This window comes from Pygocentrus nattereri, chromosome 7, assembly GCF_015220715.1.
Source record: "Pygocentrus nattereri isolate fPygNat1 chromosome 7, fPygNat1.pri, whole genome shotgun sequence".
Lineage (NCBI taxonomy): Eukaryota > Metazoa > Chordata > Actinopteri > Characiformes > Serrasalmidae > Pygocentrus > Pygocentrus nattereri.
Window position 1 is genome coordinate 407,501 of NC_051217.1, and position 24,825 is coordinate 432,325.

General features: G+C 40.7%; 2 protein-coding genes across 3 annotated transcripts in view; both read left to right on the forward strand.

Moving 5' to 3' along the window:
- The window catches only part of LOC108438993 (LHFPL tetraspan subfamily member 3 protein-like), a 36,532-nt gene extending 28,893 nt beyond the window's left edge, over nucleotides 1-7,639 (forward strand). The window contains exons 2-4 of one of the 2 annotated variants that reach the window (XM_017717158.2): nucleotides 4,281-4,517; nucleotides 7,450-7,470; nucleotides 7,598-7,639. In XM_017717158.2, coding sequence (XP_017572647.1) covers nucleotides 4,281-4,517; nucleotides 7,450-7,466 — 254 coding nt within the window. In that variant the 3' untranslated portion in view covers nucleotides 7,467-7,470; nucleotides 7,598-7,639. Of the gene's footprint in view, nucleotides 1-4,280; nucleotides 4,538-7,449; nucleotides 7,471-7,597 lie in introns of those variants that run through there. The other variant, XM_037540011.1, reaches the window with a different exon arrangement.
- A 5,065-nt stretch (nucleotides 7,640-12,704) lies between these two features.
- On the forward strand, nucleotides 12,705-23,470 carry nucb2b (nucleobindin 2b). Its single transcript, XM_017717156.2, has 13 exons — nucleotides 12,705-13,009; nucleotides 13,583-13,717; nucleotides 14,400-14,507; nucleotides 14,601-14,733; nucleotides 15,557-15,660; nucleotides 19,238-19,423; nucleotides 20,840-20,930; nucleotides 21,015-21,073; nucleotides 21,171-21,263; nucleotides 21,332-21,421; nucleotides 21,632-21,802; nucleotides 22,947-23,007; nucleotides 23,210-23,470. Exons 1-13 carry the CDS (start codon nucleotides 13,001-13,003, stop codon nucleotides 23,314-23,316), a joined length of 1,347 nt encoding a protein of 448 aa, XP_017572645.1. The 5' UTR covers nucleotides 12,705-13,000; the 3' UTR covers nucleotides 23,317-23,470.
- Nucleotides 23,471-24,825: the final 1,355 nt, after the last annotated feature.

Genomic DNA, 24,825 nt, shown 5'->3' on the forward strand with positions numbered 1-24,825 from the left:
GGACAGGTGGAAAACAGGTGGAGACAATCAGGGGCGGAGTCACGAAATGAGGGGGCTAAACCAAAACAAACGCACATGGACAGGACTGTGTCGTGACAATCGACACCAAATTAAGTGGGGTGATTTTAAACTGTTATATAATAAACATTTCGGGAAAAAATAAAAACTTAGAAAAAGCATAGAAGAAGAAAAAAAAAGTAATGCTCACACTGCATGTGTCTCTTTTTCTACATAGTCAAGACACATAGTCCAGGCTGTGCGGATGGTCAGAGGTCCAGGAGTGGCTCACATGTTCTCCAAAAGATACACCCCTCATCTTTTAAACAAAGAAAGTGGCATGCTCAGCTCTTTGATGAGACAATATGATTAAAAAATGACAGCTTGGGAGATTTGTCTCCACCTTTGTCTATGACACTATGTCACGAATGGCCCCTCCCAGTCCTCCATGTGCTTTTGTTTTGGTATTAGTCCTGTCCATGTGCTTTTGTTTTGTTCCTTCCCGGTCCTGCCCCATTGTTTCTAGACCCTGCCCCTGATTGTAACCACCTGTTTTCCACCTGTGTCTTGTTAACCATTGTTGTCCTTGTTGTATTTAAGCCCTGTGTTTTCTCCTGTGTGTTGCTGGTCTTTGTATTGTTTGAATTGTTTAGTAGTGTCTGAAGCGTATTGTCTGTGTTGTTTATCATGTCTGTACCCCAATCTCTCCGTCTTGGCTACCTGACCCTGGACCTTCTTGACCCTGATTCTGGATTTGCCCTTATCTCCGCATATGCGTCCGCCTCATCATCGCTCCCAAACGTTGCACACTACATGTCCAGATGCGGAGTAGTCCATCAGAATTCTGGCTGAGCAATGCCTGAGTGGATAATTGGGAGCATCAAGAGAATTTCCAGAGGGGTTTTCGAGGTTTTATAGAATACTGTAAAGGTAAAGACCAAGCAAAATTCTTGTCAGATGTTATTCTTGATTTTTAGTGGTGCCATCAGCTATTCTGATGGGGGGCAACTGACCAAAAACCTGTTTTCTTTTTTTCTTTGTTTTATTAATGATGCAGCCCTATGGTGGTTTTTAGTGAATGTAAGCCCAACCTCTTTGCAGTACTTGGGCCAGCAACCGACTAGAAGATGCTGCTGTTTACAAGAATTTATTTTTGCAATTTGTTGCTATTTTCTTTTATTGCAGTGTGGCTGAATTGTCTTATCTGATACACTGGACAGCAGGTCTAAATTTCATTTAATATCTGAGACCTAATTAAGGATTAATTTAGGCTGTATTGATGCTTTAGGAGATGCCTGTGAACTCACCATTACACATTTGCTTTGAATATATGTTGCAAACATAATTGAATATTTTAATATTTGTATCAAACTGAAAATTGTCTAAATGCCATAAATAGTCTTTCATAGTCTTGAAAAAGACCTCATCCTGGTCAAGCATAGAGAGCTGTGGATGTAGGGCCCTATTTGTTATTAATTATCTCCTTTCTATGCTTATCAAGAAGAATTTGGGTCATATTGTAATATCACATATCAGTATATATGGGGCAGACTATGGTTTTAATCCTAAATTACATATTAGCGAGTTTCAGAGTTGCAGGGAATGGTTGCAGTTTGGTTTTAGAGCAGCTTGTACTCTCTCTGAAATCCTTTGAGAGTTTACGTCATAAATATGGATTGCCCTCTAATCAGATTTGAAAGTATTTCCAAATCCCCGGTGTTTCGCCGTTGTGCTAGATGCTGGTCCCCTGCAGGCAAAGTATCAGAAATAACATTTGGGCTTGGCCATGACGCCGGCAAGCGTTACTGCCTTTAACTACAGACGTCTGTCAAGTCATCTGTAATAAATTAACATTGTGAAAAAGATGAAACTTTTTCCTTGGCTAATCAGGTATGGTATATACCAAAGACATCCAAAACTATATCCAGGGAAATTAGAACTAGACTAACTCGTTTCAGTTCTTCTTCTCTCCAGGCTGATTGTTGACTCTTGGAGGTGCCCTCAGGAGGACACGCTGGTCCACTCCTTGTAAGACTGCCCTGCAACTCAGGATTTAATGAAAATATAGAAACAACAATTGCTGTACAGTACCTCTAATGGCCAAGCCTATACCTATATCTCGATGCCCTGTCTGGTTAGGATTCTAGGTGAATCCAGAGAGCTCTCATGGTAGGGAGGAAACCTCAAGCCCCTACCACATGTGAATTGAATGAACTTGTAGGCCAAGGCATCCTTCTTTCAGGCTATGAATAAGCCCATTGCAAAGCTGGTTTGAAAAGATATAAAACCTGCCTGTTACTAAGCAAAACTGCTGTATGTGCATACATGCATGTCACTCTTTGTATTTGTGTGGATTTTTGTGTGTATTACTTCTTTACTGTCAATTCTACAAGGTAGCTTAACAACCTAGAAAGACAGCCTACTATGCTGCCAAGCGCCTAGTTGTAATGCTCTTGTGTCTGCCTGCTGGAGAACATCAGAGCTCAGTGTACTCTTTTGCTGTTGTAGTCCATTCTTGTCACAGTCCGATATGTGGTGCATTCTGAGGTGAGATTCTGAACACTAGTTTTGAGTTTGATGTGATTGATCTGGTGTTGCTCTATTTGTTTGCTTGCGTGATTCTTACCATTCTCCTTTGACCCCTCTGATCCACAAGCTGTTTATATCCACTGAAGTGGCTGTTTGCTTTATTTTGTCCCAGTACAAAAACATCGGGTGACTCTAGGGCTGGCTACCTGTAAAGAACCGCTGCTAGAGAACTGAAATCTTTAGAGAGTTGTCCAGATTCTCTAACATTAGATAAAGCCCAAAATGTAGTTCCTGTACTGTATCAACAGTAAATAACGCCTGGCCCACACCAGTTATTTCCTCACATACTTCTTTAAGTCAAATAATCCTAAACATGCTTTTTCAACCCGTATCTCTTTTCAGGTCTATGGTTCCTGGCCCTGTGCTGGATGCTGAACTATAAATGTCAAGTCAAATTTATTCATATATTTCTATTTACAACAGCCATTGTTACAAAGCTGCTTTGCAGAAAAATCAGTGTCCAAGCTCCCATGGCAACAGTCCGAGCCAATGGCAACAGATGCAATGAAAAACTCCCAAGAAGCAAGAGGAAGAAACCTTGAGAGGAACCAAAACTCGTTAGGGGAACCCATCCTCCTCTAGACAGCAAAACAATAACACGAGCAATATGAACAAAAGAGAATAAGATTTTCTCATTCGCATAAATATTAAAATACACAAAAGGGGAAATGGCTATGATTAAATAGTTCCAGTCTGTGCAACAGCAGTGTCAGCAGGAGGGTCAGTGGCATGCAGGTGAGGTTTGCACAGCGTTGTACAGGAGGAAGCTCCATAGTGGTCAAACTGGTCCAGAAGGCTGGCGAGCAGTGGGCACCTGATCAAGGCAGATGAAGCAAAAGCATCAGACTGCACAGGATGGGCAGTTGTTCAGCTCGGCAAAGAAACACACAGAGATTTAGTTCTTTTAAGAGAGACTGATCACCGCAGTGTCTCTGCTCTAGCTCTTATATCCTAACTAAAAGGGAGAGATAGAAGGTAAAAAGACATGAGGTGTGATAAAGACTCTTGCAAAACTTGCTGTATAAATAACTTGACCTGAGCTGGCAGTGAATTTAACCTCCGAGCTTGAATGATGGGAATGTAATGCTACATGTTAACTATAGATGGGTGCCGTCAAAAATAAGATTTGCTCAGTTTTTAAATTTCTAATAAACTTTATAACGCTGGTAATGGACGAGCTATCCTGCTTTCCAGTGCCACTATGCTGTGGATAACCACAGCCCAGGCTATAAGTAATGGAATAATGATTTTTGTTTGTCATGTTCCTGACGGTGATGAACTTGATTTTATTTGTATTTATTTATTTTACGAGGTCCTGAGTTTGTACACAACTTTCTGAAAGCCTTTGTCTGGTATGCAGCACCTATTCTTTCCCCAAAATCTCTTCGTAAGAACATTCAGGTGACTTAATCTTTTGTAATCTGCCTTTTGCTACACTAGCAGTTGCTATTATATTGGGCCTGTTTTATGCGGGTGCCTTGATGGCAAGTATCTTGAAAAAAAAACTAGGCCTTTGAAGAGTGTGGTATAGTTGGAGAAATGGAAGAAGGTGATGAGCAGTCAAAGCTTGTGAAACTCCAAAAGAAATGCATCTATTCCGTTTTCATTATTCTATATATTTATTTGACCTCAGCTTCTTTTTTCTTTCCATTTTCCTCCCATTTATCACTCTGTTCTGTCTTTTTTTGATTAAGGTGTGTGTCTGGTGCTGGGCTGCATGATCTACCCTGATGGCTGGGATTCGGATGAAGTGAGACGGCTGTGTGGAGAGCAAACAGGCAAATATACCATAGGCGCCTGCTCTGTTCGTTGGGCCTACATTCTAGCCATCATGGGCATTCTGGATGCACTCATCCTCTCATTCTTGGCATTTGTGCTGGGCAACAGGCAGGATGGGCTGATGGCTGAAAAACTTCTGGCTGAGAGCAAGGGTAAGAATCACTGTATATAGAAATATTATAATCTAGTACTAGAAACACCACATACATACTAGTGTAGACACACACTAGGGGCAGTGAGCCCACTTGCCTGGAGTGGTGGGCAACCCTATCCGTAGCACCCAGGGAGCAGTTGGGGGCTAATTGCCTTGCTCAAGAGCACCACAGTCACGTATCGCTCAGGATTAAACATGCAAGGCTGGTTCCCTAACCTCCAAATATTCCTAATAACATATATACACAGTCAGCTCTGTAAATATTGGCACCCTTGAGGAATATAAATCAGAGGTCACTAATACGCGGACCCTGGTGCTCTCCTATGCAGACCCGGACCTATAACCGATAAACTATGGAGAATTGTTTAAATTCGACAGGGTGGTTTATTTTAATCACCGTAACTCTTCTAGCCTTTGCGATGCCACTTTAGCGGCCCAGAAAATTCACAGACCAATCGCATGCATTGTAAATATCACATGACGCTGCTCACCCAATTAGATCTGTGCATTACGATGAGTGCTGAGACTCTCAAAGTGAGTCAGGGGGAAGTTACTTCACATGGTGTACTCTAAAAAGAGAAAACTTACAATAAACGTTATTGAAATGTTACTGTATTTCACTTTATTTGATTTAACATTCAGTCGTTGATTGCAACAGATGTTGGTATAACTACTAGGCTACTTCAGTGTACATCAGTGTAGTATATGGCACTGCATCTTCATAGATCAGTTTCATAACTGCAAAGTTTAGTTTTGTCTTGGGGTTTGACCGTTTCAATTTCAACAGTGAGACGCCACCTCCATGACCAGGAGCTTTGGTCATGAACGAAAGAATTTTTTGTGTGTGTTATGCATGGTGGGGTTTTGGATCGCGTTAGTCTGGGTCTTCACTCCAGACCTGTTCACCCTGGGAGACCCTACCAGGAGCATATTGCTCCTGATGACTTAGGTTTGAAGATCCCTAGACCACACAAGCCCTTCCGCCACAACAAGGCCCCCATCCAGGGAGGGTAAGAGCTTTTCTCATGTCCCGGGGGAGGTAGGGGACATGGAGTCTGAATGGACTCTGTTCAGAACCTCCACTGTGGAAGCTGCCAGGCATAGCTGTGGCCAAAAGCTTGTGGGTGCCTGACGGGGTGGTAACCCAAGAACCTCCTGGTGGACACCAGTGGTGAGGGAGGCCATCAAGCTGAAGAAAGAGGCCTTTAGGGACTGGTTGGCCCGAAGGACTCCTGACTCAGCAGAGAGGTACCGACAGGCAAAAAAGGTGGCAGCTGCAATGGTGGCAGCAGCAAAATATAGGGCATGGGAGGAGTTTGGTGAGGCCATGGAAAAAGACTTTCGTTCAGCCTCAAAGAGGTTCTGGACAACTGTCCGGCGACCCAGGAGTGGTCAGGATGGCTGCGCCCAAGCTGTATTTGGAAAGGGTGGAGAAACTCTGACTTCAATTGAGGATAATGTCAGTCGGTGGACGGACCACTTTGAGGAACTTCTTAGTCCGGGGACGTACCACCCTCACGGGAGTCAGGGCCAGAGGCTTCTGGTGTGTCAAGCTCTATTTCCCTGGTGGAGGTCATTGAGGTAGAGCTGTGTCCGTGTCCTCGGCATTAAGTCAGACTCTTTGAGTGTTAGCGTTGGGCTCCGCCAGGGTTTTGCCCTGTTTGTGATATTCAGGGACAGAGTGTGAGGGCGTAGCCGGGGTCAGGAGGGCATTATGTGTGGAGGCCGGAGGGTGGCGTCTCTGCTATTTGCAGATGATATTCCGGCAGTTCACAAGAGAAATCCCAAGAATATCAATGTGTTGGAAATGTTGTGCATGGAAGAGTGGTCCCAGAACCCACCACAACTGTAGTTTTTTACCTTGTGTAATGGCATAATGGTAATTAATATACACAATATTGTGTTCTACCTTGTCATCTGAATGTTTTTGTAAATATACCCTAATTCTGCATTTGGTGCCTGCAGTATGTTCCAAAAAATGCTCCTAATTTTAAATAGACTTTTTTGGAGCTTGTTTTAGGCATCATTTTAAGAATGAGCTTAAATTTACCCAAAAAAAGAGTATCTGTAATATTTTCATTCAAATACAGGCCATAGTATTTTTATAAATCACAGCTTTCTGTATTTATTTGCATTTTATCTTCTGTCCCAGTTTTTTTTTTAATTGACTTTGTATGGTGTATACACTACTTTATATGGTATATACACTACTTTATATGGTATATACACTACTTTAATTGTTCGTTGGATGATATAAAATACCACTTGACCATTTATTCCTGACAGCCCAGGCTTCAAACAGTCTTGTACACATAAGTATTTCTGTACTTTCATTTTGAAAAAAGGATCAAACGTCTCTGTCTCTGGATACGTTTCATTTATATAGATGGTAGATGTAAACAGTTTACATGTTACATGTGTTTGTAGTCCTAATAAATGAAGAAATAAGTTTGCAAAACTAATTTTACACCAGAATGTTGATATGGTCAAAAGAAGTAATCAATCCTCTACCTGGAGATGTTCCTGCAGGTTTCAGCTCCAACCCTAAATCTAACAGACCTCATTCAGCTCATCATAGACCTTTGAAGGCACTGATTAGATATATCAGGTTTGGTTGATCAGGGTCGGAGCTAAAGTCTTTAAGAAGATAGATGTCCAGGAGCAGGACTGGCCAAAGGAAAGATAAGAAATATAGTCATGTACACAGAATTTGTCCTATGGATGCTGGTGACTTAATTCACAATGATTTTATGAGTCTTTTATCTATCTTTAATTAACCGCTTTTTGAAAAGTAGATTTAAAAACTGACCACCTTAAGATTTTTGCATTTAAAAGCTTCTATTGTCTCTCTCTCTCTCTCTCTCTCTCTCTCTCTCTCTCTCTCTCTCTCTCTCTCTCTCTCTCTCTCTCTCTCTCTCTCTGTGTGACAGAGGGTGGAACTGCCTAAAACAGTGAGTAGTAAAAATTTATACTTAAAACAAGTTTCCAGTTTTACACCCAGTTGCTAAAAGAGAACAGCAGTTATAATTGAAAGCAAAAATCTCTTCCTCCTTTCTGCTTGTCTTTTTCCCCTCATAGTGTAGTAGGAAGATCATCCGTCATCTTTGCCGAAGAAAAAAAGAATCAAGGATCCTCCCATCGTCCATCAAGCGTCCGTTACCCCTTAAGACACTCATTCACTAACCATTCTTAAAAAGAAACGTCTTCTTAAAAGCCACTTACGCAATTTTATGACATTTCCTGATGTATTTTCTTATTTGGGATTTGTTCTTAGGTAAGTACAGAATCTACAACACTCAAGAGTGTAAAGGTGCAGTTTAAAATCATGCCATGAACCTGATGTAGACTTTTTCTTAGGACCATCCACGAGAGCAAATTAAAGAAAACACTTGTTAAAGATGTTGGTGAATGAGGCCCATTGTATCTACATCTTCCAGAACTCTTATTGCTCAGTTCATTTAGCACAAGTCCATCATAATGCTGACTGGAGAAAGTTATGGAGGACCAGGAAAGAAAAGAGGGAAGCATTTTATTTTTCATTATTTGGGTGACGAGAGAAAATATACTTGTAGATGATAAAACACTCCAAACTGTACTGAGCCTTTTATCTTTCTCATTGTGTAGATTAATAGACCGTGTTCACACAGCCAGAAATACATAGTAACATGCATTTGTATTTGAATGGTTCACTCTGTATCTACCTGATGGCCTCTTAACATACATCCCCATTGAAACACTGTGACATTATAAGTTAATTCATAAGATTAAGTATAAAAAGAATTACAACAATGCACATGTTTTTCTTCTTGTTTAGTGTTGTACTGTTTTACTGAATGTTTTGTATTATGGTATAAAGAAACCTTAGTAGTAATCACTTGGATTCAAACCTTTGACAATCCTTGTTTTAAAAAAAAAATCATTTGCCTACACACTCAAAAATGGTGGTTCTTCAGGGGTTCTTTAGTAAAGAAAATGGTTCATGGTTAAACACTTAAAGAACCAAGCGATTAAAGGGTTCTTCAGATGGATGAATGTGCTGTTGGTTATCAGTCTGAAGAACTCTTTCACAGTGCAAAGAATCCTTTAAGCATGCAGAGCATTCATGGTTCTTTACTAAAGAATTCTTGAAGAACCATCATAAAGTGTGTATTTATTTACTAAACCATATTAGTGTACTAAAGTTGCCAATGTTAGCAAACACCCACAAGTATAATATTTGTTTCGTCTATTTTATTTCTGTTTAGGACTAAATATGTACATTATCTGCTTGTCATTTTGCAGATACAGTGTTAAAAAAAAGGAATAGTATTTTTAATTTAAAAATATAATAGATATCATTGCAATTCAATTTCACTGTGAAGAAAGTATTAGAGTTTTAATGATAGATATGGGAAGAAATAGTTCTCTGAAGAGGCTAATACAGGTAAGCTAACAGAAAGGTTAAGATCTACTTTGAAGTGTGTGATATGTATAGTGTCTACAATGTTCAAATAAAGAGAGGCGAATTTTGGTAATACAGGAAAACTAATGCATGGTTTTCACAATGTGAGCTTTATCCATTTACCCAGCCAACTTGAGCCAAAAGCCAAGAGTGTAGAGAGTCAGTTTTGTGAATCAACGCACCAGCCTAATCTTACTGACCAAATGAGTCTTTACATTTTGGTAAATTAGATTAGGACTTGAAAATCTTTTACCTGTGTGTGGTTGGATAGCATCTGTTGTTAATGCACTACACTGTACATAAATCACTGATATGTCAAACTGTGTAACTCTTTATTAGAGGAAAGATCATGCAGCTCAATAAAGATTTTTATTCTGTACCCTCACTCAAACTGTCCTAACTGTCGTTTGCATGCATGTCAGTATCACATACTGTGGCTCTAATAACTAATAACTTTCAAAATGATTTTTTTTTTATCCAAAAACGTGGAACACAGCTGTATTTCCTCTGTTTCCCTGCAATTTCCTTAGACAGTTGTAGTCGTCTAAAAATAGTTAACCACAGTAAACCGAGTGTTAAGCAGTCAGAAGCTGCTTTACTTCCAACCATATTAAATCAGTCCTTCAGGGCCAGATTAGGTGTTGGGCGGTGATGTTGTTAGGTGATGGACGGGCCAAGTACGTCTCCAGACCTAAACCCAGTTGAGCACCTGTGGGGCTTCCTCAAGCGGAAGGAGGAGCACAAGGGGTCTAACATCCACCAGCTCCATGACGTCATCATGGAGGAGTGGAAGAGGATTCCAGTAGCAGCCTGTACAGCTCTGGTGAATTCCAGGCCCAAGAGGGTTCAGGCAGTACTAGATAATAACGGTGGGCACACAGAATATTGACCCTTTGAGCCCAATCTGGACACGTCCACTGTGAGGTGGACTCACTTGTGCTGCCAGCTATTTGAGTTCTTTTCAGAGGACAGTAAATCTGCACTGCTATACAAGCTGCACACTGACCAGTTTCATTTCTACAGTGTCGTCCCCTCAAAGGACAGAATAACATATTTGCAGAAATGTCCGGGTCATACTCGCTTCTGTGAGATACGGTATATACGGACAATATTTTTGTCTATATATTGTTATTAGTTTAAGATTGAGCACGAGTCACACAGGCCTGTACTCACTTCAGCTACTACCGAAGCGAAGAATCCCCACAATATGCTTTCACTTCCATAACATGGATTCTTTAATGAACACCTAATCTGGCCCTGAAGGATTGATTTAATATGGTTGGACGTGAAGCAGCTTCTCCTGTAATATGAGAATATGAATCACAGGATATGAGAGTGCTCTGTAAGGACATTGACTGGCTGAAGAGTTTGTCAGCCAGTGCTCAGGCTACTCCCACCTCCATTCCCATCAGGCCCCCCGCTGCTGTTCCATAATATGAACTGAGTATTTTTGTGGTCATCTCCGTATCCTAACACAACCTGTACCACTTTTAAATAGAATGAGTTCATGGGCTCATGTACCAACCAATAAAGTCTGGGGTGTCTCCTTTAAGAAATAGACTAAATGTTTTTTATTTTCTATTTACTATTTTTGAAAATATTTTGAAAAAAGTTAAAATTAAATAAATAAAAAGTATCGGAGAAAAGGGACATATCCTTTACATAATATCTGCGTTGCACAGAAGTGTCAATCATGACCATAACTGTTATTATACGCCATTTAAAGGGAGCACATTCTGTGTCAGTGACTTTCAGCTGTAATAATCTGATGATGTGCTCTGTTGGATTCAGATGCAATGATCATGGTCATTGATGAACACTGAGCTCATAGCCGTATCCATGAACCCAGTTTGAGGTGACCTTCGTAACATTATCATGCTAGAAGTTGCTGTTAGAAGATGGGTGGACTGCGGCCATGAAGGGATGCACATGGTCAGCAACAATACTCAAACAGGCTGTGGCATTCACGTGATGATAGATTGGTATTAATAGGCCCAAAGTGTGCCAAGAAAACATCCCCTACTCCTTTAGACCACCTCCACACGTCTAGACTGTTGACATAAGGCAGGTTGCATCCATGGATACATGCTGCTAGTGCCAAATTTAGACCCTACCATCTGTGTGCCTCAGCAGAAATTGAGATTCATCAGATCAAACTATCAGATTACAGATCTGTTTTTTTCTGTCCAGTTTGAGTGCAGGGAACTGATAAAATGGCCAGTGAGCACAGGCACAAGGTTTGAATCTGTGTAGTTTTTCTGCATCACATTAAAGAATTTTTCATTGCATGTTGCTTGATAAGTGGTTACAGGTCACTGTGTTTTCATACAAACACAGAAAGTAAGCAAACAGGTTGCTAATCGAAAGGTCCATAGTGGACAGACAACAATGCACAGCACATAGAGTAATTACAAATCAGACCTTTTCACTATATCCAGGAGAACATATGATATAAGGATATAAGGAGTGCCACAAGGTTCAATTTTGGGCCCAGTTTTATTTTATATATATATATATATAAATGAACTTGCTGCCTCTGCCTCAGACTGCAAAGTACACCTGTATGCAAATGAGTCGGTTTTATACTGTTCATCTGTTTATGCTGCAATAAGAAAACTACAGTGCTCGTTTAATGTCCTACAGGTTGCTTTGTTAAGCACAAACTGGTTTTAAATGCTAAGAAAACTAAGCTCATGCTGTTTTCCAGATCTACTAATGATTTTACTTCTGTAAATATCACTAACTGGCAGGATCCTTCATCAGAAGAGTCACAGAGTATAAACACCTTGGCATACGGCTGGATGATAAACTCACTTTTAAATCCCATATTAATAAATGAGTTGGCAAATGTAGACACTCGGTTATCTATATAGAAATAAATCCTGGTTCCCCATGGAAGATTTATTGAGGCTGTCATGGACTACGGTGATGTAATTTACAGACATGGGTCTGCCAGTTTCCTCAAACCGCTGGACTCCTATCGCACTCATCACTGCAGACTGTACTTATAAAACGCTCTGCGGCCGCTTTGCAGGTTATTTACCTCAGTGATATCTGTAAATAAGGGCATTTATCAGACACGCTCCAGTGGGTGGATCGCATGCATGATGACGATGGAGTTATGGAAGCGGGAAAAACTGCTTACAGTTACGGAAAGCTGTCGTCACTCCGCTCTGCCTGCGACTGTTTTACCTGAATTGTTTTACCATTACTGTCTTATTTTCATTGTTTTATTATTTATGTGTTTGCGTATTCATGGTTATTCTTATTCTTATTTTAACTTTGATTATTTTATTATTTTAGTCATTTTAATTCACCTTAGTTACATTTTTAATCTGATTCTCTTTTATTTTAAGTTTTAACTTTTATTTTAGCCACATGTTAATTATTGATTTGTATTTTCTGGTGTATTTTATGTGTTTTTATTATTAATGTTTATGTTTTTATGCTTACCTGATTTGAGCATTTCTTTTACTGAATCTTTTCCTGTATTGTTTGATGTGTTTGATGTGTTCATCATTATCACTACCTTGTGCTGTGTGGACTGGGCATCGTGGTAAATGAGGCTCGATGTTGTCCGAGGTTAAATAAAGGTCGACTGAATTCAAGGAAAGTGTGAAGGCGTCACGCGCACCTTGGCTATCATTGGATGGCTGTAATTCATTTTATGAATATTCATACATGACCAGCTTTAATGTCTCCCATTGGCAGAAACCTTAAGAACGCGTTAACGTCCAAATGTTCCTGCCAGGAAAACATCTGTTTGTTCCTGCGCGTATTTCAGCGTGGAATCTCCGCAATGACGCGCGTGAACGCCACGCAGCTTTTCACGCAGCGTAACCTGACGCGGCGCTGCAAGAAGACCGACACGGCGAACGACCAATGGCAGAGAGACGCGCACACCCGTGCAGGGGCCGCCGGTCAGCAGAGCTTCTGCGCCTGGTCTACGAATCTGTACACGTTGCTGAATTCCGCTCGAGCGAGTCTTCAGGTCGCTTTAGCTTCCACGGCTGACGCGCTGGACGCGCTCCACGCTGGTGATGGTGATGGTGAGTGGTCAACACAAACGCCTTGTGTTGTTTGTTCTGTTTAACCAGGATTTTAAAGCAGCTGGTTCTCATTCCTAAGCGACGCTTTTCTAATTGTAACTTCAAACGTCAGAAATTGGTTATTGCTCCGTTTAATCATATGGAGACGGTCCTTCTTTAGGATTTAACCATAGATCAAACCGGCCAGACGTTCATCCAGCACGTGTTAAAGGCTCAGTGCTGTTCTAGGAGGTTTGTGTCCGGACCTGGCGCATCCTCCAGCAGGTGGAGGCCAAGCACTAGGCCAAACACTGCTGGTGGGTTACATAGTCCATTCATGGTTATAATACAAATATCCTCGTCCAGGGTTCAAATCGCACGTGTTGCTTACTTTTTTACCTTCTAGAGGATTTAAAAAAAGTTTTAGGAAGTTTTTCTTGCCGTGGCTTGTATAAGTCAGTGGGACAGATCTGCTGTGTCTGTTTAATGAAACCAGTGAAGAACAAGGTTTTAAAAGGTGGGTAATACTGGCATCTCCAGCGTATATAAGGATGTTGTAGGTATTAGTTATTATTTATCATTATGTGCACTTAGATGTGGAGGAACCCAAACATCACCGCGTGCTTTTTGGCATTGTGCCTCTGGGTACGTTTGGGAGCTGTTCCCGTCGCTGTGGATAAGACCAAAATAAGCCCCCCAGAAGAAAATCTGGAGCCACCCAGAACTGCAGTAAGTAATGTAAACGTCTGGACTGTATCATACAAACTGGCGCTAACATACAGTAAGCATGCATGGCCCAATACAACCAACAGATTAGCAGCAAGTAGTGAATGAATGAACGAATGATCGATCGATTGATCTTCAAACACTGACCTAAATTCACCACAAGTTCTCTCCTCCTGTAACGTTGTTGATGCATCCAGCGAGGTGTAATCTATTTTGATGGCTGGTTATGTAGCTTGGGCAGAGCGTGAGACGCGGGGGGTTCCGCCTCCAGAAGTGCTCTTTATGAAACACCAAGGCAGAAAGGCACATGCAGAAGCTCCAACCCACAGGGGAGGTGACCACCAGACATATGCCTCACCGTCATGGTAGACCAACTAAAACCACACTCAACACAAAACAACGCATGACGCATCTTTACACTAACAAACACATTTAAACACACTAAAGCCCCCTTTCAGGAGAGTGACCACCTTAACCAATATGCTAAATAAAATTATTTATGCTAATGATGTTTATTTTATATGCATTGGAGAACCACACTGGGTGCTTGTCTGTTGGGGCAGGCTGTCCAGTTATGCTTCCCTACAGTCTAAACAGAGGAACAGATCTTTTCAGCACTTATTCAGTCAAAAACAAACTTTATGTCCTTTCTGCTGTCTGAACAGATCTTTGTGTGTCTAACCAGGACACCGGCTTGCACTATGACCGCTACCTCAGGGAAGTCGTCGATTTCCTGGAGAAGGATCCACATTTCAGAGAGAAACTCCGTAACACAGACATGGAGGACATCAAAGTACAGTGGCCTACACTTTATCAGATTCTGTTTGTCTGAGGAAAAGTAGGATTACACGAGGTGAACCTCTTATTCACTGTTTTTATAAAACAGCAAGGGAAGCTTGCCAAGGAGCTGAACTTTGTCAGCCATCATGTGAGAACCAAGCTGGATGAGTTGAAGAGGCAGGAGGTGAACCGGTTGCGCATCCTCATAAAAACCAAACAAGACATTGAAGGAGGACAAGGTACCTGAGAGAAATCAAGACCGGTCATGATTTTCTGCGCTGTGGATGCACAGCAGACGGGAGATTTCTAGTTGTACTCAATTCATGTTGGTTAAGTGGATGTTTACAGCGCCGTGTTTCAGTAGAATTAATGATTAACAAGCTGTCAAAGGCTGGTCGTTTATCGCCTGCCTGGTACCCATAATGCTGTTTCGTTTTCACGCTTGTTGTGTACCTGATGTAAGATTTGTACGTGTGACTAATGTCTAGAGTGACTGGCTCTTCACACTGCAGACGCGGGGATGTGGTGATGTGGGGGAAGCACAGCAGTTAGGAGCAGCTTATCTTAACAGTGCTTGTATTTACACTTTGTGTTTACACTAATACCTCAGCAGACGAATATTCTATAAAATAAAGAGTGCCTTATTTAACAAGAGTAAACAAATAGCCATTTACGCATTTAGGCTATGCTCAAATTACAAGCCTTATTGCTCTATTTGGATTTTTTGCTTTAATCTGCTCTTCTCGCTCTTTCATCTGTGGTGAAAATGTGTGCTTTCCAAATGATCATCTTTAATTATATAAAGGCACCTGCGTCGTAAAAGGTTGTGCATGCGCACGTTTTGTCCTCAGATCAGCTGCTGCTGACGTGCTGCACACAATGAATGATGCACCAAAGATGTGTAATGTGTGAAAAGGGGGGGGGAAAGAGCTTTTAACCTGACCGTGTCTTAAACAGATCGAGGTGTGTATTTTATAGGTGGGCTCATGAAAGTGCCCATGTCATGTGTTGCTGCTCAGTACCAACAAAATAAGTCATGCACATTTTTTTATTTTTGTTTAGGGATGACCGTAGACCACCAAGCCTTGCTGAAACACTTCGAGCATCTGAATCACATGAATCCACACACATTTGAAGTGGATGATTTGGACCGTCTCATTAAATCGGTAGGTGTTAACTATAAAACAGATGTTGCAGTATTTGGTGCTGGTAACGTGCCTGGAACTGTGTATCTAACCAAATAGAGGAACATGGAATTCAATATTGAAGTAAATGTGGTTTATACAAATAAAACAACTTCTGCACTGAAACGCAGCATCAGGGAGGGTCTTTGAGGTAGTTGGGCATTTTTTATTTATTTAATTAATTCATTTAGTTAATTTAATTTGATTAATTTTACTTTATTTATTTAATCTTTATTGCCATTAACACACATTGACTGGAAATTGACAAACAATAAATTCACCTTGAGATTGGGGCTTCACTTAACACACATGCTGCACAATAAAACACACACATGCGTCTGCACATTCTATACCTCCATACACACATACACACACACACACATTCACACACACACACACCTATATACACATACACATTCACACACATACACACATACACACATTCACACATTCACAGATACACACATTCACAGATTCACACATTCACACATTCACACATACACACACACACACACCTATATACACATACACATTCACACACATACACACATTCACACATTCACAGATACACACATTCACACACACACATATACACATTCACACATACACACACACACACACACCTATATACACATACACATTCACACACATACACACATACACACATTCACACATTCACAGATACACACATTCACAGATACACACATTCACACATACACACACACACACACACCTATATACACATACACATTCACACACATACACACATACACACATTCACACATTCACAGATACACACATTCACACATACACACATACACACATTCACACATACACACACACACACACACCTATATACACATTCACACACATACACACATACACACATTCACACATTCACACATTCACAGATACACACATTCACACATACACACATATACACATTCACGCATTCACACATACACACACACATTCACACACATACACATTCACACACATACACATTCACACACACACATTCACACATACACACATTCACACATACACACATACACATTCACACATACACACACATACACATTCACACATACACACATTCACACATACACACACACACACCTATATACACATACACATACACACATACACACATTCACACATTCACAGATACACACATTCACACATACACACATATACACATTCACGCATTCACACATACACACACACATTCACACACATACACATTCACACACATACACATTCACACACACACACATTCACACATACACACACACATACACATTCACACATACACACACATACACATTCACACACATACACACACACACACATACACACATACACATTCACACACATACACATTCACACATACACACATACACATTCACGCATTCACACATACACACACATTCACACACATACACATTCACACACATTCACACACATACACATTCACACATACACACATTCACACATACACACATTCACACATACACACATTCACACATACACACATACACATTCACACATACACACACTCACACATTCACACATACACATTCACACACATATACACATTCACACACATACACATACACACATTCACACACATACACACATTCACACATACACACATTCACACATACACACATTCACACATACACACATTCACACATATACACATTCACACATACACACATACACATTCACACATATACACACATTCACACACATTCACACATTCACACATACACACATACACACATTCACACATACACACATACACACATACACACATATACACATACACACATTCACACATACACACATACACACATTCACACATACACACATATACACATTCACACATACACACATACACACATTCACACATTCACAGATACACACATATACACATTCACACATACACACATACACATTCACACATATACACACATTCACACACATACACATTCACACATTCACACATTCACACATTCACACATACTCAAAGGGGAAATAAAAATAACTGAGGTAACCAATATCATGTTTCCATCTTCTTATAAATATTGGTCATTTTAATTTTAGCTGGGCTGTTGGGGGATTCATGCGATTAGTAGTAATTAATTTTCTTGCAGCTATTTTAATAATATCCCAGTTTGTTTTTGTAACAGTGTCTAATTTCTAAATCTAAAGTCACTTGAGGGCGGAGCAAATTTGTTCTGGAGTTGTGAGAAAGATTTAAATATGTTCCCATCATACCGTTGGTTCATTTTCTTCAGACCCTTCTCCGCCCATCTTTTATATACATTATCCCATATGGAAGGAAGAAATTCCATATTTCCTACTATGGGCATCGCCCGTGTTAAAACTATAGCTCCCTTTTACTGCCTTTGGACTGAAGCGCATGCCTTCAATGTGCATTCAATCCATGCATTATTTATTTATTTATTTATTTCCCCCCCCCCAAGATTGTTGATTTAAGAATGGAAGAGTAGATGGTGTTACACAAACGTGGCTATCAGAGACCTCAGAGCAGCGGCGGGGTTTTTAGTTTAGCTGTTGGGCTCTAGTTCAGCATTTTAAATAGGTGATTGAAGAAGTTGGTGAGAGGGGGAGGTGAAGCGTAATATTATTGGTGTTAATATACTAATATACGCTAACTCCTGCACAAGCCGAGGTTACACCCCCCCCCCCCCCCCCCCCCCCCCGAGGTTACATTCCACGCCCGTTTCTGCTACAAGGGCCCCCCTGCAATTTCCTGTGCAGCACTGCACCGGCTCCGGGGTAGGTCCTGGTGACCCTATCCCGGGCAGGGTGCACAATGTTCTGTGCACATTTTTCATGGTGCTAGTCTGGGTCTTCACTCCAGACCTGTTCGCCCTGGGAGACCCTACCAGGAGGGTACTGCTCCCAATGACTTGGCTCTGAAGATCCCTAGACCACACAAGCCCTTCCGCCATGACAAGGCCCCGATCCAGGAAGGGGAAGTCGGATTCAGAAGTGTAGAAATTTTCTGGGGAATAAATAATTTATTAGCATGAGTTACAATAGATTTCTATTCTACCTGTAGCCATGTGTAAGGCACATACTGTGACAGCAGCCCAACACTGGATACTGGATGAAAGTCTTTTCTCAAACAATGCTAATAAACCTCATACAGTGATGAGCAAGCTTGGTATTCCCTGGATAAAGATATTATTAACAAATATTGGTGGACATTGGTGCTTTGTCATTTGTCAAAACTATTGTTTATTGCTGTGTTTTTGTAAGTAATGTAAAACACCACAATAGCACACATTGATACAATGATAGGTTTGATACATTGCATGCACTCTAACAAGTGTATAAATAGCACTTATGTTCTTTATGTTTTGGTCAATTTTATAATAAAGTTCATGAGTAAACTGAAGATTTTCACACTTTAGTTCTTGTATCTCAAAATGTGGCCGACATGTATGTTTATGGTGGGAAATGAGTTACTCTCTATATCACAGAACAGCATATGATCCACTTTAACCTCTCTTGGTAACTGAAGGCTACTCATGACCTGGAGAACTATGACCAGGAGCGACATGAAGAGTTTAAGAAGTATGAGATGAAGAAAGAGCATGAGCGGAGAGAGCGGTTGAAGACGCTGGATGAGGAAACGCGCAAAAAAGAGGAAAAACACTATGAAGAAATGAAAAAGAAACATGCAGACCACCCCAAAATCAACCACCCTGTAAGTCCAAAACAGTCATTTAATCATAATTCAGCCATTACAACTTAGATGCCACACTGTAAACGCGTTACTATTTAGCTTTTTAAAAATGCAATCATGATTAATCATAAGTATAATTTGTTTTTTAATCAGTGCAACAGAATTATGTTAAGAAGCATGGAAACAATATGCTTCATACGAATTAAGTTCATGTAACGTGAACAAGGAAAAAAAAACCTCCCTAAGTTGTTAAACATGATCTGAATGATGTTGCCCAGACTTTCCTCCTCCACTGTGTAAGGCATGCTGTGGCTGTCCGTTTGCTGGAGGCTGACGCGTCAAGCTTCGCTTGCATGTGATGTCACAGGCTGAATGTACTCCAGTGATAACTAAATTCAGATCAGCAGTAACTATAGAGACCCTTCGCTTTGTTGAGCAGGCCGTCTCCCAAAGAAACTGTATTTCCCATATAAGGCCATTCTTCATCATTCCCCGATTTAAAGAGTATAGAGCAACTTCCAATGCAGTCGGATTAATTTGAAGGCTAAAGTAGAACACATTCAACTTTAAAACAAGATGGTAATTTGCCACATGATCTTCTGCAGCCCTAATAGATGAACAAAATTATTAGGACACACCTCTTTGTCAATGAATTGAGGGTTTCATTCAGTTCAATTGCCACAGATGTATAAAATCAAGCCCCTAGTCATGCAGTCAGGCTTTCCAAACGGGTTGTTCTAAAGTGTTCGAGTGTGGTGCTGTGGCAGGATGCCACCATTGCAACAAGTCAGTTCACGAAATATCTTCCCTCTTAGATATTCCACAATTAAACTGAGTGGTATTATTGAAAAGTGGAAGCATTTAGTAACCACAGCAACTCCGCCTCGAGGTGGCAGGCCACGTAGGTTTACAGTGCTGAGGCGCAGAGTGCATGAAAGTGATCAGAGATCTGCTGACGCAGTAACTGCAGCGTCCCAAAGCTTTGTGTCGTGGGTTTACGTGACCGAACAGCCTTACATCACCCAGCACAATGCCAGGCATCGGATGAAGTGGTGTAGGACATGCCGTCACTGGCACGGTGGGTGAGTTTGGTGTGGTAGAACTTGATTGGCACACACAGCCCTGACCTCAACCCCATTGAACACCCTTGGGATAAACTAGAACGGCGATTGCGAGCCATGTCCAGCATCAGTGTCTGACCTCACAAATGCTCTTTTGGATGAATGGGCAAAAATTCCCACAGGCACACGGCAGAACCATGTAAAAAAAAACAGCCGTCCTGGAAGAGTGGAAGCTGTTACAGCTGCAAAAGTGGAGGACCATCTTCATATTAATGCCTATGGAATTACAATGTGATGGGTGTGTGTTTGATCTCCAACAACCCCGCCCCCCACCCACCCCAATGCTGACAATATCTATTACCATATGGATCTGTAGGGTAGTCAGGATCAGCTGAAAGAAGTCTGGGAGGAGGCTGACGGTTTGGATCCTGATGACTTTGACCCAAAGACTTTCTTCAGTCTACATGGTAAGTCCAAAGATGCTGGAACATCCCTCATTACAGTTGAATAAACAAGTGCGTAGCATCACAGTCGTCTGTTTGCTTTCACAGACTCTAACGGTGATGGATACTTTGACGAACAAGAGTTAGAAGCCCTTTTTACCAAAGAGGTGTCAATTTATTACCTTTACTGTCTTTATGTGTAATTTGATGATAATGTGCAAAAATGAAAGGATGTGTTATCTCCCCCCCCCCCCTTATGTCCAGCTAGAAAAAATCTATGACCCCACACAAGAGGAAGATGACATGGTGGAGATGGAGGAAGAGAGACTACGGATGAGGGAGCATGTTATGAATGAGGTGAATGCTCTGAGCATAATCAGTTTGTTATGTTTAATATTCAGGTAATTGTAACCCCCCGTTTTCAGGTCGACACTAACAAGGACCGGCTGGTTTCGTTAGAAGAATTCATGATTGCCACAACGAGGAATGAGTTTAAAGAACAAGATGCATGGGAGGTGAGCTTCTCCCCTCTTAACAGTGTTTATTTGACTGTAGTCACTTTATCAATTTACAAATTGTTTAGCATTTTCTCAGTGATGGTCTTTGAAAAGGAACAACATGACATTTCAAATTGTGCACTTTTCTTTTGCCAGTAAACATATTGATGCCTAAGGAAAAAGTATGATCCTGTTTTAATAACCACTTCATGGATATAAATTCTCCAGACTCTGGAGCAAAACCCAGTCTACACTGAAGAGGAGATGAGAGAGTTTGAGGAGCACCTGGCAAGAGAGGAGAAAGACCTGAAGCAGAAAACGGATGACCTGCAGAAACAGAAAGAGGAACTACAGAGGCAGCAACAGCAGCTCGAAACCCAGAAACTCGAGCTACAACAGGTGGGACCAACATAATGGCTCTTATTCACCGAAGCTGCATCTTGTCAAATCTGACTGTAAACCTGCAGCTGCAAATTTCACAGATAGTTTTGTTGTTCGTCAGTTTCATCATGTGCAGTCAGTCACTTCTGGTAGAGGTATGGATGCGTTTGTGATGTCTTACCTGTTGATTAGTAGTAATACTAATGCTTGTGCACAAGGCAGTCCTTGTTTTAAAGTGGATCTATCTTCGTTTTAAAGCCTTTTTTTAATGCAGTCCATTTTAAACATATTGCTACTGCACAAAGTACTTAACTGCTGCAGTAGAAGACGTTTCACATGGTGACGTAACGTAGCTCAGGCACCCAATGTTTTAGGCAAGGTATGTCATGAAAAAAGAAACTTCTTGTAATTGGTCTAGAATATGTTTTGGAGCTAAACCTTCTTGTCATTATTCCATGCGTAGAAGCGGATTCATCAGTTGCACACAAACCTCTGTTCAGTTCCATGTTGTGTCAGAGTAAAACTGATACTTCATCATTAATATGAACACATGTATTATGTCAGTAACACTCAGTGTCATTATATTTTAATTCCAGTTACAGTCTAACACCTTATATATGTACCTTGGGTACATTATAGACACAAGTGCTCAGCTAGTGAGCTGAAGAGCTTGCCAGCTGATCAGGGTTCAGTAGCTGTAGTGTCCAGTGTCCTGCTGGCCAAAATGAGTTTGATGCATACAAACCGAAAGCTGCTGCTTTTTTATTACTTTTTTTTTTCTTAACTTGATTTGTTATTGGTTTTAATTTCATATTCTCTGTTACAAAATTCAGTGAAAGGCTAGATTGATATCCAGTTCATTTTTAGCCATTTACCTCTGTTCACCTCCATTCATTAGGACTCGTTTGTGGGTACTCTGTAGTGTTTTGCTGGGAGGAATGAGGAGGAGCCAGACTTTGAGTTTTAAGAATTGGACAAGAAGCAGTTTGCAAAACCTGTGCTTGATTTTTCATAAATTTTATGAATAAGGGGCAGAAATAAAGACTGGGTGCACTGTCTAAGGGAGCTTCTACAGCAGCTCCAGCATCTATATGCTTGGGCACTTCCCCATTTATGCATTTCGTTCGTTAGTCCAAACACACATCCCGATTTCTTTTTACAGGCAATGGAACACATGGAACGCATAAGAGCACAGAAAACTGAACGTCCAGCAGTGGTCAAAGGTCAGTATGTGAACAATAGCAAGTGCTTCATCATTTGTTGCTTTTTTTGGACTGTTCAAATTGTTAGATATTATTAATATTTCTGATTTATTGAATTAAATAATTAGGCAATTGAAGAGGCATCATCTTCTTAGCGTGGGGAAGCATGTTTAATCCTTTGGGGGTCTCCACACCCCCCCCTTTTTCTCCCATTACAACACAGGACATTCAGTTCCCGCGGCACCCCTTGAAGAAGGTGTGGGAGTCCTACCAGGAAATAATCAGCCCTTGCTTGCACATTATAAACCAGATGTCCCTACGCACTCTTAGCAGCTCCGCAAAGTTTCCTTCATTTTGTTAATGTGCTGTTCTGTTTGTGTAACTGGTGTCAAATATTTTCTTCATATTTGTAAAAAACTAAATTTAAGTTAATTCTGTCTAAGTTTTGTCCATCTTTAAATAAATTATTATTGTTGTAAAATAATTTGAAGTGGAAATGAATCAAAGAATGAAATCCTTGAATTATGACAGCCCAAAGAGTGGCATGGAATGATGAGCCATACACGGTCCAGTTCATATTTATCATATTAATGAGAACCGAGCTTACTGTTAACCAGAACAGAACAACTTGTACAAACTTGAGAGAAAGTTGAGATGCTGTGCAAAATGTTAAAATATAATGCAGTGATGTGCAAAGCATGAAATTTATATTTAATTGAGAATAGTACAAATACAACATCAAATGTTGGAACTGTATTGTTTTTTTAAATATATGCCCATTTTGAATTTGATGCAAGCAACATATTTCAAAAAAGCTGGGACAGCGGCATCAAAAGACCGCTACGTTTGCATAATGCTTAAAACCTCTGATGAAACATCTCACGACTAATAACGGGAAATTGGCACCAGGCAGGTAACATGATTCGAGAATAACGTCTCAATGTAAAACAGCAAAGACATGATGCACAATATCATTAAAAGATCCAGAGAAATCTAAGAAACAAGGCCAGAAACCCGTATTGGATGCCCATAATCTTTGGTGACACTACATTAAAAACAGCCATGATCCTGTGGTGGAAATCACTGCATGGGGTCAGCAGCACTTGAGAGACACGTCTGTTCATCACAGCCTCCACAACTGCAAGTAAAAACTCTACCGTGCAAAAAAGAAACCATATAAACAGGATCCAGAAATGCTTTTGAGCTCATTTAAGATGGAATGAGTTGAATTGGAAGGTGTAAATCATGAACACCACATCCTCTGGACTGGAGAGGAGAGGCAGCATCCAGCTTGTTTTCAGTGCACAGCATGTGAAACGGTACAGGGGCGCATTCCTACACCTCTGTAATGATCTATACAAGCTTTGGAGCAACATGTGCTGCTTTTTATGGAAGACATTGCTAATTTCAGCAAAACGATACAAAATCGCATTTCCTGAACTGCTGAGCAGATGAAACTTGTACCAGGCAAGAATGAGAAATATTTCAATTTCAGAACTACAGCAATCGGTTTCCTTAGTCGCCAAACACCGGGTGTTGTTAAAAGAAGCGGTGATGCATCACAGTGGTAAAAATGCCCTCCCCCCTTTTATTTTATATAATTTTTTATGTATACTATTTAAAAAAAAAAGTTTCTCAGTTTCAACATTTTATATGTTGTATTTGTACTATATTCAGTTACCAGTAGCGTTTCAATGATTTGCACATCCTTGCATTGTTTTTAATATACATTTTGCCCAATTTTAAAAAGTGTAGCGGCCAAACCTGCTGTGAGCTTCAGCACCCCATCGTGTTAGAATAGGGCCAGAGCGTATTACAGCATCGGACATCATATGGGCT